The sequence below is a fragment of the Bidens hawaiensis genome, unplaced genomic scaffold (genome assembly GCF_021521415.1).
Source record: "Bidens hawaiensis isolate Kalapana, Puna unplaced genomic scaffold, B.hawaiensis_p1.1 tig00002423_1, whole genome shotgun sequence".
NCBI lineage: Eukaryota > Viridiplantae > Streptophyta > Magnoliopsida > Asterales > Asteraceae > Bidens > Bidens hawaiensis.
Window position 1 is genome coordinate 1,154,395 of NW_027491133.1, and position 22,633 is coordinate 1,177,027.

Genomic DNA, 22,633 nt, shown 5'->3' on the forward strand with positions numbered 1-22,633 from the left:
CCCGGGATTCAAGTGTCTTAACCAGTTGAGCCATCCCACATCTTGCAACAATACCCAGAACCCAAATAATATAAACATAAGCAAACATCAATAGATTTGGCTAAGAACCCTAACGAATTCAATTGATCCAAATATGTTAATGTTTTTCCAAAAAACCTTAGGGCTTTTAATCAACACTGGATTGCGATTCTAACCATGTATACAATTACCTTTAACAACGATCAGAGGTGGGTGAAAAAGATCAAGCAGCGCCGGCGGTTTAAGGATGAATGAACGAGTTATAACGAGTGAACTGATCTAATTAAGTATAGGGGTTTAGGTCGTGATAACTTGAGTGAGTTGTGGACGAGTTTAATTGAAATATAAACGAGTTTATATAGGGTTTTAGGAATCGAATGGTCCGCGGTTCGTTTTTGGCATTGAACTGTCAATTGGTTGTTGATTAACACAATTAAGGTATGATTTGGACGCGTTTTTTATCACTTAACGTTTATACAAAGTCAATTCCGTGATTCTAGGCCTTAAATTGTGGGTAATGAAGCAACAGAAAAGTGTTGGCCGATGGTGGGAGGGAAGAAGAGAAAAATAAAAATAAATAAATAATAATAATAATAATAATAAATTTAAACGAGTCGGGTTTTCGGGTCCGAAAATTGACGAATGTTACATGAAATATGAGTGATGCTCTTTTAATCAACCTACATCGTATACATGTAGTTCATAAGGTCGTGTACGGTTTATAACAAGTTATAGTCGAATTTTATCTTATGTATATATAAAAACATAGAGTCGTTTGGTTAAGAAAAATAAGTTTTATTAATGAGGTCGATATCTCTTATTTTTATCTTTTAACGAATATTATTTAGATGTTTAAAAAAATGATTATGGATGAATACTATTTAAACAAGGCTTAAAAATAGTTTGTCATGGGTGGGGTTTGAACTTGTGACCAGTAGCTTAATTTTGGACAGGCAACATAACCAGTTGGACCAATTCAATATTTGTTAATGTTTACAGAAACAGTTAAACAAATTAGTTAATGGAGTTGTTAATCTATTTACAAAAAAATAACTGCTGTCCAAGGGGTTTGAACCTGCTTCTGTTCTGTTTCAATCCAAGGACTTAACCAGCAGACCAACAACCAGTTTATGAATATAGCTTTATAAACAGTTAACTAATCAGTAAAGTGAGCTGATAATATAAAAATAACAAAACAGATGCTGTAGGGGGGTTTTGAACCCTGGACCTGCTGTTTGAAAATGAGGGGTCTTAACCTGTTGAGCTTAACAATTTATTTTAGATAAGCAGATTGTTAAATATTTTATTCTATAATTCTACTGGTTCATCTTCTCCATAGTAACTCATCATAGTATAAGCTTTATAAACTCATGTTGAAAACTGAATAAATGTGTTATAATTCACGTTCAAGATCTTAGATAGATGACTAATAGGACTTAGGTTCGGGTTACCTTAGTTGGATTTCGCGATACGGTGGCAATGATGCTTCCCGAAAGGACGCGAACGGTGACGGCAATGATGTTTTCAAACAACCGATGGTACTCCGATCGTTGGTGGTGGTAAACGAAAAAACGATGAGGTTGTGGTGAGATGAAGTCCGTTTTTAAAGAGGATGCTCCATTATGGGAAGTAAAAAAAATCTCATAACATTATTTGTAGTTATAATTACATGATTTGATGAATACGGCATGAATAGAAGAGATAGTATGGTGTGGTCATATCTTTCTGTTTGTAAGGTTACTGAGTTTTTTAATCAATGTGAAGGAGGGTTGATTTGTCAAAATCAAATTATTCATCCAGAATGTTCACATGCACTCATTATAAATCTGGTTCGTTTCCTTTCTTTTGGAGTGGAATATAAAAAGGAAAGAGAGAAACCTGAGTAGTTGAAAAATTATTATATTGTCTATTCTTGTATTATTATCGTCATCATTTTTTTTTTGTTATAATTATTATTTCATTTATTAATTTATATAGATGGTTGTATATTCACTTATTTCCTTTCATTTAGCTTCACTTTGGTCATAATTGATTTTGATTACTATTATTTTTATTATGATTATTATTATCATTATTATTTTTGGGTTATTTCAACTATTACCCCCTAAAAAGAAATTTCATCCTCGAAATTTGTAGGTCAAAATACGGATCCTGTCTGGGACATAAATGACAATTGAGACAAATGGTAGACATTAATCTACACATTAGGATTCCCACTAGCGCATATTTGTACTTGTAATTTACAATTACCGCACGCCCGTAATTGTCAATTACCTTACAACCATGCACTAATAGCTTTCCTAGAATGTATCTTAATGCCATAGGGAAGTTTACGGAGAATGAATCATAATACGGAGCAACTATCGATACTCATACCATAGTTCGGGGACATATTAGAATATATAAAATCACATAAGTAGTGTAAACAATTTAAAATATCTACATAGGTTAGAAATAAAATCGGAGATAGGGTTCACGGTTACCTGGACTAAAGGTTCTATTACTCAAACAAATTTGGATATGCGGAACGAATTGACTCTTCAGTTTCCCACGTGGCTTCGCGCTCGGAGTGGTTTTTCCATAGAACCTTAACAAAAGGGATTACTTTTCTACGCATAACTCTTTCTTGTCGATCTAGAATTGTTTCGGGTTCCTCTTCATACGAGAGATCTTCATGGATCTTATGTAATGGATAACTAATGACGTGAAGCGGATGGTAGTTATATCCTCTCAACAAAAACACATGAAACACGTTATGAACGTGTGAGGGTTGCGGCGGTAACGCCAAGCGATACGAAACTTCTCCAATTCTCTCGAGAATCTCAAATGGCCCGATATAACGAGGGCTAAGCTTTCCCTTCATACCGAATCTACGTACACCACGACAAGGTGATACTTTTAGAAACACATGATCGCCGACTTGAAACTCGAGTGCACGCCGATGCTGATCTGCATAACTCTTTTGTCGACTTTGAGCTTCTTTAAGCTTTTCTCGAGCAACAGTGACCTTTTCGTTTGTAATTTGGACTAACTCGTGTCCCTCAATAATCTTTTCTCCTACTTCTTCCCAACATATTGGCACCCGACACTTTCGACCGTATAAAAGCTCGAACGGAGCCATGCCAATACTTGCTTGCCAACTATTATTGTAAGCAAACTCAACAAGGCATAAATATTCATCCCAGTTACCCGTCCACTCAAGTGCACAAGCACGAAGCATATCTTCTAAAGTCTGAATTGTGCGCTCTGATTGACCGTCTGTCTGTGGATGGAAAACGGTACTAAACTTCAAACGTGTACCCCAAGCTGCTTGGAAGCCTTTCCAAAAACGTGAGGTGAATCGTGGATCTCTATCCGAAACGGTCGAAGATGGAGTACCATGAAGTCGAATAATTTCCTGAAGGAATACTTGGATAACTTACTCACCGGAAATCGTTCTTGAATAGGCAAGAAGTGTGCTGATTTAGATAGTCTGTCAACAACTACCCATATAGTATCATTCTTCTTAAAGGTCTTTGGCAAACCTGTAACAAAATCCATCGATATTTCATCCCATTTCCATACAGGAATTTCCAATGGCTGCAATAAACCACTAGCACGCTGGTGCTCAATCTTTACCTGTTGACAAGTGAGACATTTACTTACGTATCTGGCAACGTCTTCCTTCATGCCGCTGCACCAAAAGTTTTGACGTAAGTCTCGATACATCTTCGTAGACCCTAGGTGAATGGAGAATGGTGAACTATGGGCCTCGGCTAGTAACAACTCACGAAGAGCGGAATCATCTTGCACACACAATCTTTTGCCACACCTAATCACACCATGCTCATCCATTCGGAATTCCGACTGTTTGCCTACCTCGAGGTTTTGCACTATTGCCCATAATTCGCCATCGTATCTCTGTGCATCTTTAATCCGAGATATTAGGTCAGGCTCCATTTGCATTCTAGCCAGGTAACCGTTGGAATCACCAACATGAATACCAACACCCAATCTATCCAGATCATATATTATACGAGGGTGGATTTGAAGACAAGATACGATACCAAAACTCTTTCTACTCAATGCGTTGGCTACTACATTAGCTTTTCCCGGATGATACTGAATATTTGCGTCATAGTACTTCAAGAGTTCTAACCAACTTCTTTGCCTCATATTTAGCTCTTTTTGCGTAAATATATACTTGAGGCTTTTGTGGTAAGTGAATATGTCACAAGTCTCGCCGTAGAGATAATGACGCCAAATTTTCAACGCGAAAACTACAGCGGCTAACTCCAAGTCATGCATCGGATAATTAACTTCATAAGGCTTTAATTGGCGTGAGGCATAAGCAATGACTTTACCATGTTGCATCAACACACAACCAAGGCCTTTCTTTGAAGCATCATTGTAGATTTGGAAGCCTCATGATCCAGAAGGCAGAGTAAGTATCAGAGCAGATACGAGTCGCTTCTTCAATTCTTCAAAACTCTTTTCAAGCTCCTCATTCCAGGAGTACTTTACTCCTTTCCTCAACAACTGCGTAAGGGGTGAGGCAATGACGGAAAATCCTTTTACAAATCTTTGATAGTATCCAGCCAGGCCTAAGAAACTTTGAACTTCCGTGGCAGAAGTGGGTCTAGGCCAATTTGTAATTGCCTCAATATTGGCAGGGTCCATCTTGATCTCTTCTGTGGATACTATATGACCAAGGAATGCAACTTGGTTGAGCCAAAAGTCGCATTTTGAAAATTTTGCATACAACCTTTTTTGTCGCAACGTCCCAAGCACTTTATGCAGGTGTTCCTCGTGCTCTTCTTTACTTCTAGAATATACCAAGATATCGTCGATGAAAACAACAACAAATTTATCCAAGAACTCGTGAAATACTCGGTTCACCAAATCCATGAAAACTGCAAGAGCAATGGTTAGCCCAAAAGGCATAACCAAAAATTCATAATAACCATAGCGAGTACGGAAAGCAGTTTTAGGAACATCCTCATTCTTGATCTTTAGCTGATGATAACCTGACCTTAGATCAATTTTTTAGAAGAACTGAGCGCCCTGAAGTTGATCGAAAAGGTCATCTATACGAGGCAGAGGGTTATTCAACTCGCGGTAGTCAATACATAAACGCATGCTACCATCCTTCTTCTTTACAAACAAAACCGGTGCACCCCATGGTGAGACACTTGGTCTTATGAATCCCAATTCTAGCAATTCTTACAATTGCTCCTTTAGTTCCTTTAACTCTAACGGAGCCATACGGTATGGTGCTTTTGAAATCGGCTCGGCGCCAAAGATTAAATCGATAGTGAACTCAATATCACGATCAGGTGGTAGTCCTGGTAGCTCTTCTGGAAATACATCAGGGTGCTCGCAAACAACAGGATGGCTATCAATGCCTTTTTGGATAACAGAGGTATCTTTAATCGAGGCTAAGAATCCAGCACAACCATGAGATATAAGCTTACGAGCTTTAAGCGCAGAAATAATCTTAAGAGTCTTATGGGGTACAATACCCTGATAGACAAGCTTAGGACAACTAAGATCACCAAATATGACACGTTTAGAATAACAATCAATAGTCACGCGATGATGGGTTAACCAATCCATTCCAAGGATAACATCAAAGTCAGACATATGCATCGAAAATAGATCCGCGTTACACACGACGGATTCAAAACAGATTGGACAATCTTTATAAACGTGAGTGATTACGATCGAATTCTCAATCGGAGTGGAAATAGTTAGAGTGGGATCTATCGGGGTTGGTCTAATCGGAAGGTACTTAGTAAACGACAGAGAAACTATAGAGTGTGTTGCACCCGTATCAAATAACACATAGGTACTACGTTCACCAAGCTGAAGGGTTCCAGATACAATACCTTGAGCATTAGCAGCATCAGTAGCAGAAAGTGCGAACACTCTTCCCCCAGTGTTTGGTGGTGCAACTTTTCCTCCAGTAATCTTCTTAGTATCCGTTTTAGGATAATCTTTAATCATATGCCCCATCTGGCCACACCTGAAACATGCTCCCACAGCTTTATGACAGACGCCCCCATGTTTCTTGCCACAAATGTTACATGGAGAGCTCGTGGTCTGGTTCGGGATTCCATATTGATTCAGTGGTTGAGCTCTGATCGGTCCTGTATACGGCTAAATCAGATTCTGAGCGGGTTTCTGGTTTTGGGTTTTAGGTTGCCATGGGCGTGCTTGATTGCCAAGGTTTTGATTTGCTTGAACCCTACGGTCCTGATATTGCACAACGGTAGAGGATGATTGGACCATAGCCTGCTTGGGTTGCCCGTCTCGATCTCTTTTCTTATTTTCCCCAGTTCGAGACAGGAATTCTTTTCTCTCGAATTCAAAGGTCTTAACTGCATCGCCTACTTCAGTAAGGTCTTTGAACTTCATAAACATGATTGACTTTCGAATGTGATCACAGACTGCCCATTTACATTTTTATGCATGCTCCTGTGCTGAGCCAGCTGTACTCCCAATAATACCAGCCAGTCTTGAGAATCGAGTCATAAACTCCGAAGCTGGTTCATCATCCCTCTGTCGTATAACAACATACTCCCTTACGTAGGCTTCTCTGTTAGCAGTAGAGAAATACTTCTCATAAAAGAGGGTACAAAAGTCAGCCCATGAAAGAGTAGCAGTATAAGTGTCTCCTCCTTTGACTTGCTTATGGCCTTCCCACCAGGTTTGTGCATCATCTTCTAGTTTGTAGGTGGCTAATCTGACCTTGTACTGATCCGCAGCTCCTAATACTTCAAAGATCTTCTCAATGTGTTCTATCCAGTTTCGTGCTTCCAAAGGAGTAGCAGCATGACTAAAGGATCTGGGCTTCTGTTTTTGGAATCTCTGGAGCCACACATGGATGCCTTCAGCAGAACCATTCTCATCAATCACAGCTCCAGAATTAGTAGTATTAGCGCGTCCTTCTGAACGAGTTTGTTGCATAACTGCCTCCACGGTTTGTGCAACAAGGTTCGGAAGTAGTCGGGCAAAAGCTTGATTAATAGCAGAAACCATGTTTTGATCAACCGGAGTTTCATTCGAAGCTGAATCATTAGTCGCGCGAGTGGTTTTGCGGGTTTGACGACGAGGCGGCATCTAAAAAGATGTCAAGAGGGTTAGAATATAAATCGGAAGGAGAGAAAACAAAGATACCTAATGAGGTTCCTAACCTATTAGGATTAAACCTAAATGCCTACCCAATCCTCACAGGTTTTAACTACTAACGCTTATATTTTCTACAGGAAAGAGTCTTTGCTCTGATACCACCCCAAACCGGATGGGCTGACGTGTCACAATGTACGGAGGTATACAGAGACAAAAGACATAATTCCATTACTTCATTAGAGTCAAAAGTACATATGACTGATAGTTCAAATACTAAGTTCGAAATACATATTATTCAAATAACATAAGCTTAACACACATCTTCAGATTATTCCTAAGTTTTAAGCTTCTCTCTTGATCCCGCCCAAGGTATCCTGTGAACCTGAAGTGTAAAAAGATTTACGGAATGAGCCGAATGCCCAGTACGGAATATTAAGGCTCAAAAGCAAGTAATAATCATCTGAATCACAATATATGGTAACATATAACTGATTTAAAATTATATAACTGAAATAACTGAACCGAAAAATATAATACAGATGTACCCATAAGCATAACTGAGTCTGATAATATGTGACGACATACAGGGGGCCACTTCTATATGTCAATCACCCGAAATGGCGTAAGTTGGCATACCCACAACCATTTCCAGAAACTGAAACTGAAAAACTAAACTAGGATATATCCATACGCCTCCTAATAGCTATGTACCACACCTGTACTTAAGAGACGCCGTGAACTGATCTCTCCGTCACGGAAGGAGCACAAAACATCGATTCCATAATGTTATGCCCGTGAGACACTCCACGGGAAGCGAGTGCTCAGGGTAACAGAGTGCAAATAATCTGAGTTATATAATAACAATACTTATCTTAACATATCACGGAACATGCGATAATGAGTACAATATAATAATAGATATATCGCATGCTAACAAGTCAAATAACAAATCACAATCTGAACATGAATCGAACGGACGGCCAAATGAATCGAGGTGTCAAAGACGTTAGGAGTTCCAAGGAAATATAATATCAATGGGGTTTATAACAATCGAATATGATAACAATTAGGGAGGGGGTTAGGATCAGTACCTTGATTGCTGATTAGTTATCTTACAGAGATATGAAATGTAACACCCTTGCAAACACAACATCGTCCCACTCTTAGGCTATCTCACATCGTCCGTGGACAAGAGAGATCAGTGGTTCATAAGTAATGTCCTGCCTCTTCAATCACTAACGCGTTTTGGGCAAACAAAAACAAATCCGTGAGCTCTTCGTGGGCAGAGCGGATAATATTGGTGGTGCGAGGGGCCGGGTACCAACTGTAACATCCCGGCCTCTCGCACCACCAATATTGTCCGCTCTGCCTACGAAGAGCTCACGGATTTGTTTTTGGTTGCCCAAAACGCGTTGGTGATTGAAGAGGCAGGACATTACTTATGAACCAGTGATCTCTCTTGTCCACGGCCGATGTGGGATAACCTAAGAGTGAGACGATGTTGTGTTTGCCAAGGGTGTTACAGACAACCCCCCTTTGGACTCATCGTCCTCGATGAGGCGTGTCCCAACATCCCGAACAACACAAGAGTGGCACTGATACCAATCTGTCACACCCCGACCAAAGGCGGAACATGTCGGGGCGTAACGTATTGATTGGACAGTAGCTCGAAAGACATTAATTAAAGTGACAATAATTATTTAATTCATTAATATCAAAACAAGTACACAAATTCAATAAACAGAACAACAATTACATCGTGTTTTGTATTTTGAATAATATCCTAAGGTAAAACTAAATTCTTCTGTCTTGAACAATGTAAATTACTTGTACCTGTAGCATGTATAAAACTAGAGTTTGTCAACACGAATGTTGGTGAGAATACATAAGTTTTAGTTGAGATACATATATAGATAAAAACCACAATTCATATGTAAATGATGAGTATTACTATATATATGAAAATGTAAACAACTAAATAGATGTGGACCCGTTCTTATTGATACGAAATCAATGTACTTGGGTAATGTATGATCATACTAGATGAGGATAGATGAGGATGAGATACCAACCACCAAACATAAAATAAACAATTAAGCACATAGAGCATTATCATAGAGCATGCAATAGTCACACATAAACATATATCGAATTGTGTTTTGAATAGATGTGGAAATAAAAATGTGTAATGTAAATATGGTATACATGCCACCCCCAAAACGTAAAAGAGGAAAAAGGGGGATATGTAAACTCACCTTAGAGAATAAGCAATCGAATAATATACGTTAAGATTGGTAGGAGAATAAGCGTCGCGCTCGAGAGGTAGCAAAGTCAAATCCTAACAAGTGTAATAATGGAAAAATACTACAAATTAACAATTGGACTAAGAGAGAAACAAGACACGAACGGGTATAGAGAGTATAGCATATTGTATTTAGAGTTTATGATTAATAAAGATTACTTAAAAATTAATATTTGTATTAAATATAATTGTTTATAAAATATTCGTACTTATATTATTAAAGTGGTAACAATATATATTTATAAAAATGCCATTTTTTTATAAATTACTTAGCCAAATTATTATGTAAATAATTATTATATCCTTAATTTACGTATTCTAAATAAACAAAATCTTTCTAAATATTCATTACAAAAACTCTTATAAACTTTTAATAACCATTATACATATGTTATATATACATAGATATATGTATATATATCTAGTTTTAAACGAGATTCGGAAAACAACGAGTTAATATGTTGGTTTTAATAAGATATAAATTATTTATCTTTATTTAGGTTTTAAAATGATTGGATTTGATTATTGTAACAAAATACCCAAAGGCAAAACGGGGTGGCAGGGGGTCGAACCTGCGACCTCCACCCCGGGATTCAAGTGTCTTAACCAGTTGAGCCATCCCACATCTTGCAACAATACCCATAACCCAAATAATATAAACATAAGCAAACATCAACAGATTTGGCTAAGAACCCTAACGAATTCAATTGATCCAAATCTGTTAATGTTTTTCCAATAAACATTAGGGCTTTTAATCAACACGGGATTGCGATTCTAACCATGTATACAATTACCTCTAACAATGATCAGAGGTGGGTGAACGAGATCAAGCAGCGCCGGCGGTCTAGGGATGAATGAACGAGTTATAACGAGTGAACTGATCTAATTAAGTATAGGGGTTTAGGTCGTGATAACTTGAGTGAGTTGTGGACGAGTTTAATTGAAATATAAACCAGTTTATATAGGGTTTTAGGAATCGAATGGTCCGCGGTTCGTTTTTGGCATTGAACTGTCAATTGGTTGTTGATTAACACAATTAAGGTATGATTTGGACGCGTTTTTTTATCACTTAACGTTTATACAAAGTCAATTCCGTGACTCCAGGCCTTAAATCGTGGGTAATGAAGCAACAGAAAAGTGTTGGCCGATGGTGGGAGGGAAGAAGAGAAAAAGAAAAATAAATAAATAATAATAATAATAATAAATTTAAACGAGTCGGGTTTTCGGGTCCGAAAATTGACGAATGTTACATGAAATATGAGTGACGCTCTTTTAATCAACCTACATCGTATACATGTAGTTCATAAGGTCGTGTACGGTTTATAACAAGTTAAAGTCAAATTTTATCTTATGTATATATAAAAACATAGAGTCGTTTGGTTAAGAAAAATAAGTTTTATTAATGAGTTCGATATCTTTATTTTTATCTTTTAACGAATATTCTTTAGATGTTTAAAAAAAATGATTATGGATGAATACTATTTAAACAAGGCTTAAAAATAGTTTGTCATGGGTGGGGTTTGAACTTGTGACCAGTAGCTTAATTTTGGACAGACAACATAACCAGTTGGACCAATTCAATATTTGTTAATGTTTACAGAAACAGTTAAACAAATTAGTTAAAGGAGTTGTTAAGCTATTTACAAAAAAATAATTGTTGTCCAAGGGGTTTGAACCTGCATCTGTTCTGTTTCAATCCAAGGACTTAACCAACATACCAACAACCAGTTTATGAATATAGCTTTATAAACAGTTAACTAATCAGTAAAGTGAGCTGATAATAGCTGTAGGGGGGTTTCGAACCCTGGACCTGCTGTTTGAAAATGAGGGGTCTTAACCAGTTGAGCTTAACAATTTATTTTAGATAAGCAGATTGTTAAATATTTTATTCTATAATTCTACTGGTTCATCTTCTCCATAGTAACTCATCATAGTATAAGCTTTATAAACTCATGTTGAAAACTGAATAAATGTGTTATAATTCACGTTCAAGATCTTAGATAGATGACTAATAGGACTTAGGTTCGGGTTACCTTAGTTGGATTTCGCGATACGACATGAATAGAAGAGATGGTATGGTGTGGTCATATCTTTCTGTTTGTAAGGTTACTGAGTTTTTTAATCAATGTGAAGGAGGGTTGATTTGTCAATATCAAATTATTCATCCAGAATGTTCACATGCACTAATTATAAATTTGGTTCGTTTCCTTTCTTTTGGAGTGGAATATAAAAAGGAAAGAGAGAAACCTGAGTAGTTGAAAAATTATTATATTGTCTATTCTTGTATTATTATCGTCATCAATTTTTTTTTGTTATAATTATTATTTCATTTATTAATTTATACAGATGGTTGTATATTCACTTATTTCCTTTCATTTAGTTTCACTTTGGTCATATTTGATTTTGATTACTATTATTTTTATTATGATTATTATTATCATTATTATTTTTGGGTTATTTCAAAGGATAACTATTTTTTAACATAGTTATCCTTTTCTTTCCTCTAATTTCCTTCCAACTCAAGAACACACCTAATTAAAAAAAATTCCTTCCCTTCCATTCCCTTTCTTATCCTTCCCCCTCCTTTCCTTTTCTTTCCTTGGTTAAAAAACTCAAGAACAAGGCGTTTGAGTATACTCGGGACCTTATTAAAGACAATCAGATTGAGATGAGATATGTCCAATCCAGCAATAACTCAGCTGATCTTTTCACAAAAGCACTTCCCATGGCAACATTCAGAAAACATGTCCATGATATTGGCATGCGCCATGTACGGACGATGTAACGACCTGCAACTTGAGGGGGAGCTATATATTGCACTCTTTTTCCCTTAGCTAAAGCTTTTTCCCATTGGGTTTTTCTTTAGCAAGGTTTTTAATGAGGCAGTACTTCAAGACCCCGAAGTTTTGAAAATGTGTCATCCAAGGGGAAGTGTTATGAATTACCGATGGTTCTTTTTGTATGACACCATTTGTCACCAATTATATATGTTTGTCCCATATATAGTGTTTTTGAATAGTTACTTTGGTATTATAAATACCATGTGTTTATAACGAAGACATGCATCCAGTAAATTGACAATTCTCACATTTTCTTTACCATCTTGTTTCTTTGTTATATTAAAGTTCAATTATTACTTCAATAATCTTGTTATAATTAGAGCTAATATTATAACAACGTACAATATTAACCATTTTTTTAAGTTTTGTTTAAACCAAAAGAATGACCACTTACAAGATAAAAGTAGCCAAAAAACAAACAAAATCAAATGCAAAAACAAGAAACAAAATCAAAACATACACCTAATTAAATTGAAAAATTCACGAAGTTGAACCGGCTCCATTTTTCCCACTCTAAGCACGTTCTTTTGCTTCTTTGTTTCACCCACATGAAGGATGCCGAGTTAATGTCGTTCACCAACTTTGATAATACAAATGGAATATTATTAAAAATACAATTGTGTCTAGATAGCCATATCAACCAACAAGTTATCGTTGATATAGATTGCACCACGAGAAAAAACTCCTCGTTCTTTATGTTCTTACTTGGATATTCAAGAATTTCTTCCGCCAAATTGAAATGAACCCGGATAGGTAATTTTACCCAATCATGTAGTATTGACCTGATCACCTTAATAACCTTGCAATTCACAAACAAATGCTTGGACGTTTCAATATTGTTACCACAAAATATACAATTTAAATCACTCAAAACTACGCCTCTCAAAGATAACGCATCTCTAGTCGCAATACGATTTAATAACAATCTCCATATAAAACAGTTTATCTTAATGGAAATCCACTTGAGCCAAAAAGTAAAGTTTTGAACCTGATAATCCACATTGTCAAGTTCCCAACGAAGAGAACTCGCCAAATATTCCGAATATTTGACATCCGACCCTTGCCATAACCAACAATCAGGATTTAAAGACACAACAACTGACGAGATAAGATTAACACAAAATGATATTCCAACTGTAGTTGAGCAGAATTGGATCTTCCTCTCCATCTCCATTTCGAAGTTAAACCGTTATTAATTCGATCATAACAATCAACTAGCACATCCTTTTGTTTTTCTAAAGCACATCCTTTTGTTTTGTCTCATTTTTCGATCTGTGTAAGGCCCCGATACCGGTGTCTCACATTGGACGTTGGATTTACTCATAAACGCAATTCTAAATATCATAGCTAATTAAAAACTTCGCGGAAATAATAAAACTTAAACCATTTGTTACAAACATCCATATTTTTGTCTTTTAAAACATAACTTAAATTATAGAAATAAACATCGCAACAAAATCCTCAGATGCCAGCTTCGTCCAACCCTGTCATGTGTCCTCAAGCTAACTGCCTCATTCTACTCACCTGTATGCATACTAAAAGTCAGCTACGCTGAGTGAGTTCTAGTTAATACGATCAACATGCAATACGTTCTTATATTACATACTTGTCCTTCTTTACTTTCTTTCATACATACGTAAGTATATACTTTCATTCTTACTTTCATACTTTCCTTCTTTCATACTTCATATTTTATCTTTCTTTACATACATACTTATACATTTTAAAGATCATTTCGCCCTATAACCTCACAGATATTATTAGGGTCTGCCACCCTTAAAGAGCCTTTCGCTCTATAACCTCACAGATATTATTAGGGTCTGCCACCCTTAAAGAGCCTTTCACCCTATAACCTTACATATATTATTAGGGTCTGCCACCCTTCTTCACATATATTAGTAGGGTCTGCCACCCTTCTTCACAGATACTATTAAGGTATGCCACCCTTTACCGTCAATTCCTTCATAACATACTTTCCTTTTTATTTATATATTTTACATGCTTTCTTTCATTCTCATATTCTATAACGTACATACTTCATACATACAACATATATATAAACAATCACATCATCTAACTATCTCCTGATAGTACATGATATATTTGAAAATCGTTCATGTACCGTCAAGCATTCTCTTATAACATACACATATATCATAATAGGCATACACTTACCACTTAAGGTAAGTGTATTAACTAATCTCATCGAGTATGCACACAGCCCCGAAAACATAACAAGGAATGGGGCTAGAAACTCACCTGAATGCGGTTACGTTCACCGTTTATGGTTATCCCTTTCTTGAGCTGTGCACGACTAACTGTATAACAATTACACGTATCAATTTAACTATCACTACCCATATCGTGTTTCTAGTTTAATTATTGCCCTCAACGAACGGGGTCCTGGGGCAGCGCCCCTGGAAGCGGGGTTCGAGGGGCAGCAGCCCCTAGCGGGGTCCAAGGGGCAGAGCCCCTGGCTGGGGTTAACTGTCTTAACACATTTTTCATTAGAGTTTCAAATTATTATCTTATTATCTAAGTTGGGCTTAGCATCTTATGGGCTTAATTAAGTCAGTCCAACTGTTATCTGGGCCCAACTGGGTCTAGGCCCAAACCAAATGGAACCTAGGTGGCCGAGAACTCTGGGCAGAGAACCCCAGTTCTCACCGAGAACCCATGTTTGACCGAGAACACTTGCGTTGACCGAAAACCCTTGTCACCGAGAACTCAGTGGCCGAAGACTAAGTGGCCGAGAACTCTCGTTGACCGAGATCTTCTGTTGATCGGGTTCTCGTGTTGACCGAGAACCCTTGTCTAATGCTTTTAGCTCAGATTTTCCTAACCATACACCCAGTCCAGGCTCAAGTAACGGTTAATCGGTCTAAAAATCACATTTTTAACTTCCTATTTCCAGTTTTCTTAACCATTTTACATCCGTTAACATTCCATTATCAAGATCTAGTCCATTTATAGCATAAAGCTTGGATCTTTAACTATAGATCGTTATTTAAGCTAGATCTAGGGTTTTCTTGATGAACCGTATATATCCGTCAGTCCATTATGCCCATCTAAGCATCAAGTTTGCTACTTTATGAAATATCTAGACCCGATCTACCCTATGTTTAAGTTTCACGATTAAGGGTCCATTAAAACATAACCTTTAAGATTAAAGCACGTACCTTTAAGCGTTTTTAGGCCACAATTTACCTTGGTTATGAACTTGCAGCTTGTATATAGCTAGTACACCAAAGATCTATCAATAAAAGGCTTGATTTGATCTCGGTTCTTCTTCCTCTTCTGACGGCCGTAAGTGGCGGTGTATGTGTGTGTGTTTTGAAGGTGTAGGGAATATTATGGATAAGATGGATGGAAATGGAAAGATTTAGGGTTTAAGGGGGTATTTATACTCCCTTAAGCCCATGGACCTAAGGCCCATCTTTCCTTTTTAGTCCACATTAGTCCCATCTAATTAGCATATTACCGTCCACATTTAATATTCTATTATTTCTTTATCAACTCAAGTAACTCGTCTTTACAAGAAATAATATGCCAAATTTTATTATTGAGATTTTAGGATGTTACAATCTGAGGTTTTAATCTCGCCAAAATATTGCTTCTTTCATTGTCTTCATCTCTATATACTCCACCAATTTGTTTCCAAACACCACTTAAACAATTCTTAACCGGAATCTATTCCCATTTAAGTGCCCCCCCCCCCATGCATTGCCGAAATAACCTTGACTCAAAAGAGAATTATTACCAATTTTATAACGAGCCAACTATTTTGCAAGAAAAGCCATATTCATAGCTCTTAGACTACCAACTCCCAAGCTTCCTATTTCCCTGTCAAGTACGATTCTACTTCAAGCTACCAACTAATTTCTCTCGTTATTCCGACCCTCCCCATAAGAAACGTCTTCTTTTGCTTTCGAGTTGTTTCGGAACCTTTACAAGGGATTTGAAAATGGAATATAATAGGTTCCCAAGCTACCCAAAACCGACTTAATAAGCGTTAACCAACCCCCAAATGACAAGCCCGAGCTTTCCATTTAGATAATTTCTTATCAAATTTATCTAAGACCGGTTTCCAATTATGACTTCTACCCATGTTCGCACCAATTGGAAGACCAAGATGTAAGAACGGAATTGTACTTGTTTGCAATGAAGCAAATATGCACCAGTTTTAACCACCTGTCTATCGACCTTCGCACCGTATAAAGTGCTCTTTTTTAAATTAACCTTTAGCCCAGAAGCAACATGAAAGCATCTTAGGATACGGTTCAAATTTAAGAGATTAGAGGTACAACATTCTCCAAGAAAAACTGCATCATCCGTGTAGAATAGATGTGAAAGAAGAGGTCCATTTCTTGGCATTTGAATACCTTTAAAAAAGCCTTCAGAGCACGCGGATTTCATTGCAACATTCAAAGCCTCCATTGCTATAATAAATAAGAAGGGCGATAGAGCATCACCTTGTCGGAACCCCCCCCCCCCCCCCCCCGCTTAATGTCGAACTCAGATGTTGGTGACTCGTTAATTGATATCGAAGTTATAGCTGAGTTGAAAGTGCCTTTAACCCAACATCTCAATTTCTCAGGAAATCTCATTTGTGCCATAATGGAATCAAGGAACCGCCAGTTAACTGAATCAAGTGCTTTATCTATATCAACTTTGAAAATCATCAGTTGCTTGTTGTATTTTTTACCCCAGTAACCACCTGCCCCTTCGTGATGTTTCCGCCAGAAACATAAGCAGATTGCTCCTCGCTTATAACTGAATCCATTACCTTTTTAATATGGTTAGCCAAAATTTTTGATATAATCTTCCGTATACAATCCATGAGATAAGTAATGGATTCATGTTATAATTTTCAAAATAGCTCATCATATTAAATACAGTCATCTAATGATATACAAAAATACAATTATTAATACAATTTAAAAATTGAATTAAGTTAAGTTCGCAATAGTTACGATACTTTAAATAATTCAAATTTTAGAACACATACATACAATAGAAAAGGTCACACTTGTCTTTACATATGACTCCTAATCTCATATAACTTGTTCCATGAACTGTACCTTTACACGTATAAAACTTTAAACGACATTTGCTCACTCTTCGTTCCACATAAGCATATCTGAAGGCAACAACCTGACGTTGTGACGCTCTTTTAAGGTTTTAAACTTTTGGTTCATAAATCACTTCATGGTTGGTAAGTTAAAAGATAGGTGACTTATTTTGATAGTAACTCTAGCCTATTGATTATTCAAATAGTAAACTAGGCACATTGATTTAACCTAAAGTACTCCTTATTATTGAACTAGTCCCTAAACCTTTTTGTAATGAACTTATTCTTAAGTTTATTACTTTATTTATTTTAAACTTTTCTCCTTTTAGTTGTTTTTATTGACGGCTACACAAACACCCATCTATCTTTACTCCGACTCTTAAACCACTTCAACTAAAAATCTATTCTAATGTCAAGTTTTTTATCCTAGTCTTCACGCTAAAAGGTAAGAGCCTTCAATTCACTTTTGTTTAACCGGTCAAAATTTATTGATTTGCATATAACATATGCAATAATAACATCATATGATATACGTTCTGGCGATATACACTTTGAGCCTTTCCAAAATACAAAATGCTTGAATCACGTAACTTTAATTTCTTGAAAATTTTCATGTGAACACATAAACTCACAGAATAGACTTTAACGGCTCAACCAAGAAATTTAGGTAAGTAGATTAAGTTAAGTTTATATAATTAAACCTATGTAATAACTTAATTTCTAGATAATCCTTTAAATAAACTAAATTAAATAAATACCAAATGGATCGTCTAGCAATCCTTACACTATCTACGAGAAGTTGAAATGAAATTCAGGCGTTAAAAATGTTTCAAGAAATTTAACAACAGACGAAGTTTTTTATTAAAAAAAACGTAACTAGCTATCAAAACTCAAAGGACTAAAAACATCAAAATACGACATTATGAAGAATGATTTTATTTCTATTTGTGTTTCATAGGGGTCTGTCTTCACTTATAATTTATATGGTAGACTCAAAAATATTAATTTTTAGTCATGATTAATAATTAGATAGTCTGTTGTATGTATCTTATAAAAATACATTATTGAAAGATAATGGCTTTTTATATCAACCTCGCTCATATACTTGGTTGTTAGGTAAAATATCTCAAAATACAAGGTTACAACTATCAAACAATAAAAGAGGATTCACGAAAATGACAATTCATATCCACAAGTACACTAGGTATTTTTTGTCAAAGGTAAACTATGCAACTTTGAGGAACAATGATATCTTTTTTCTACAAATATGAGTCACCTGAAAAACAATTAAAGAAATTGTTATTTGACTATAACATTATGAAAAATTTGTACCAATGGGGTTCATAACTCATCAATATACACTAAAATCCTCCATTTTTTTTATTTTTTTTGCTCATTCTCTCACAAAATGAAAAGCTACACATATACACGTACACATTCTTATGGTATGTTTGCTATGTCTCGGTTTATCCATTTAAGATTTCGATGATACAAGAGAGCTGAGAATAAATAGATTTGTCCGAGTACTAAATACTTTACCTTTTCTATTTGGTGATCTATATTTTAAAAACATGAGGAATTAATGGTTATCTTTAGCAATAGAGAGACACAAATAAAACTCTACCATCTCAAAGAGACATCATGTCTTATGATCTCGACTATCGAGATGAAGGTAATGATGTTACAATGAAACCCTTAAAGTTAAAACTAAAGAATTAATATAAGGTGATTTTAATAGTATTTACCAGAACCACTATATATATTTGATGTCATCTTACTTGAGTGACAAATAATTCTTATGTATATACAAGCTTTGCCTTATAAATGTATTATATCATACGTATGCAGTATGCATGATGCGTTATACTTGATGCAATATGCTGAACCTTATCATACATTACAATTTCTACAAAACTAATAAACTACAATATTATGCATTACGATACACGTGATCATTGATCAAGTATGATGTTATTACACACGCATGTAGGTACATAATAGTTATATAGACATATTATCAAAGATAATGTAGGAAAGTCATGAAAAAATTAAAGCACGCATAAATATTTGATTTTTTAAAAATATCTAAGTCTGATTTAAGCATAAGAAGAATATTTCTCAACAAAATTTTGATTTTTCAACCTTAATTAATAAATAGATACCCTCATGTACATCTTCCACTTAATTATAATTATACAAAATAATCTGTGACCATCGATTTATTGATCGAACGGACATAATGCTAACCCCCCCAACTTGGTCACCATTTGGATTCTTTTATAATATTTTATCTATCTATCAACATTATTTTAAGGTATAGATATAATAACTAGTCTTATTTATATGCATCGGCTTATATTTCCATTTCCATAATATAAAACTTGAATTAATATTATTATTATACTTCTTTTTGAAAGTGACTATAAAATATTAAATATTCGTTCAAAAAGCATTTGAAAATATCGACTCACCAATAGCCACCATAAAGCACACTCCGGCAACCACATGGAGAAGTCACTTATTCTCCGGCTAATATTCTTCTCCGGCGTGTTACTCAGATCCATTACTGCAGCCGACAACGACGACCCTTGTCGGCCAGCCTCCTGCGGCCGTAACGAACCACAAGTCCGGTTCCCGTTCCATATAACCGGCCGGCAACCACCGTGGTGCGGCTTTCCGGGTTATGGCCTCTCGTGTAACAAACAAAATCGAACAATTATTCGGCTTTCGTCGTCGCGTTCATACACAGTCAACGCGATCAACTACGTTTCACAGGTTCGGTTTCAACTCAAATCATGTACATAATAAAATTTTCAGTTGTTACCTAATACCCAAGAAAAACTCTTTTTTAATCAGTATTTAAAAAAACGATTATAAGAAAAACCAGTACCGGCATCGAAAATACCCAACACCGAAATTGAGAAAATTCGGGCACCAAATACCATACTTTATGTATCATTTTTCCCTGGTACAAGTACACGGTATCTTATGGTACATGTACTGTACTGGGAAAATATCTAAGCATTTTTTATGGAAAATATGGTTAGAGCTCTCATTTCTACGTGGCAGTGACGTATCAAGGTGTTTTTTATTTTTTAGTTAAATCATGACACATAGTTTTAGTTTTAGGCCATGAGGTGTACCGACTACTGACACCCCTTAACTCCACTAGACGCTAGTTCAGCTATAGTTCTAGTCGATAAGTATACCTCATGGCCTAATCAATTAATCATAACCGTAAACAATTGTTACGATTCACAGGTGATCAAGATAGATCCGGATTTCTGCCAGCGAAACGGAATCAACATCAACGGTTTCAATTTATCCGATACGCCATTCGGTTTTAGTAACATGCTGCTCTACACTTTCTTCAACTGCTCATTACAGAATTTCGGTTTCATGTACCCCGCGGTTCCGTTTACTTGCCTAAACAGTAAAAATAACTCGGTGGTTGCTATTCGAACCGGACTGATTTCATCTGGAATGATGCCTTCGAGTTGTGAAGTCATGAAGACTATTGCCCTGCCTACGCGGTGGAACGAAGACATTAGATCGGATTTGGAGCTGAAGTGGTTCATTCCGGATTGTATAACATGTGAAATTGAATTTAGAGCTTGTGGATGGAAGACTCTTGATGGACAGATTGGTTGTGTTGGTTCACGCCGTGGTAAGTTTCACAATATTAAAGTCAAAGTTGACTATTTTTGCTATGAAAGTCAAAGTAGGCAATTTTGACTTTGATTCATGTTTATTCACTTATTGATAATGATTGATGGTAATTGATTTAGGGTTTCCAAGGAGTGCTATGTATGGGTTAAGTTTAGGAATCGGTATGCCGGTAATGATTTGCATAGTCGGGCTGATATGTTACTCTGCGACCAGAGTGCGAGACTATAGTGAAACTCACCATCAAAGTGTTGACCTCTTTTCTATCGCCATCACCCCACAACCGGTTTCCAGAACAGGCTTAGATGGGTCCACAATTGATTCATACCCGAAAACCACGCTGGGAGAGAGTTGTAGGTTACCGAATGATGATAGTATGTGTACTATATGTCTTTCGGATTACAAGCCTAAAGAGTCGTTAAGGACGATCCCAGAATGTAATCATTATTTCCATGCGGAGTGTATTGATGAGTGGCTCAAGTTAAATGCAACATGTCCGGTGTGCAGGAATTCGCCTGAAAGCTCGTCGTTGGTCACACGGTGTTCTACAACATCAAGGACTTCTACTGTAGAATCTTCATAGGAGTCCGATCATAAATTTTGATTCTTTGTACCCTTTAAGTATTCACATGTATATGTGTATGTATAGATACAAGGTCACACAATTGAGTTGTTAAATATAGAAATGTCAATCATTTGGTGTTTGATATGTTATGTGTAATAGTTTCAAAGGATATTCTTAAAGGTACCTTAAATACCTTTTCTCATGGGCTTATTTATTATGAAAACTTGTGCGAGTTTATTTTTAAAATACCTAAAGTGTGGATCCTAAAAAGCTCTCATTAAACATACCCTACATCTTAAATTTATTTGTAAAATATGTAATTTTTAATAAATTATTTTTTGTAAGTATTTATGATAAATAAAGAAAACATGATTATTTATAAAATTATAAAAATATATGTTAAGTAATACGCGCTTTCAAAATCAAAGTTGTTTAAAGTTATATATCAATGGTTGTCATGTACCTAATTTGATGTTAGAATATATTTCAAAAAATGAATCATAACTCATAACACGTTACTTCTAAATGATATAATCGGAAAATAACTAATAGTAAAGCATATATTCTTGTTATCCGTTGATTTTTGAGACCGGATATGAAAGGGGGTTTTTTACATGCACTATATGGTGTTTTTAAAACACCCATCCAATCCATCAATGTAAGGCCCCGTTACCGGTAACCCTACTTTCGTGTTGGATTTACTCATAAACACAGTTCTAAATATCAGAGTTAATTAAAAACTTTACGCGGAATATAAAACTTTCATAAAACATTACATATCAATTCATAATCATGTCTTAAAACATTCCTCTTGTCTTTCAAAATCAAAACATATCAGATCTTCAGATGCCAGGCTTTAGTCTTCTGCCATGTGTCCTCCACTCAAGCCAGCTGTCTCAACCTACTCACCTGCGTGCATACTAAAAGTCAGCTACGCTGAGTGAGTTCTAGTTAATCATACAATACCATACAATACCTTATTACATACATACGTACTTAACCTCATAACTTTCTTTCATACACACATAAGTACTCATGCCTTCATTCTTACTTACATACTT

At 36.0% G+C, this 22,633-nt stretch overlaps 1 protein-coding gene across 1 annotated transcript; it reads left to right on the top strand.

The window, feature by feature from the left end:
• The first annotated feature begins 19,558 nt into the window (after positions 1-19,558).
• Positions 19,559-21,788, top strand: LOC143619279 (putative RING-H2 finger protein ATL21A). The gene is made up of 3 exons (XM_077091246.1): positions 19,559-20,116; positions 20,603-21,008; positions 21,130-21,788. Exons 1-3 carry the CDS (start codon positions 19,847-19,849, stop codon positions 21,588-21,590), a joined length of 1,137 nt encoding a protein of 378 aa, XP_076947361.1. The 5' UTR covers positions 19,559-19,846; the 3' UTR covers positions 21,591-21,788.
• The last annotated feature ends 845 nt before the right edge of the window (positions 21,789-22,633 follow it).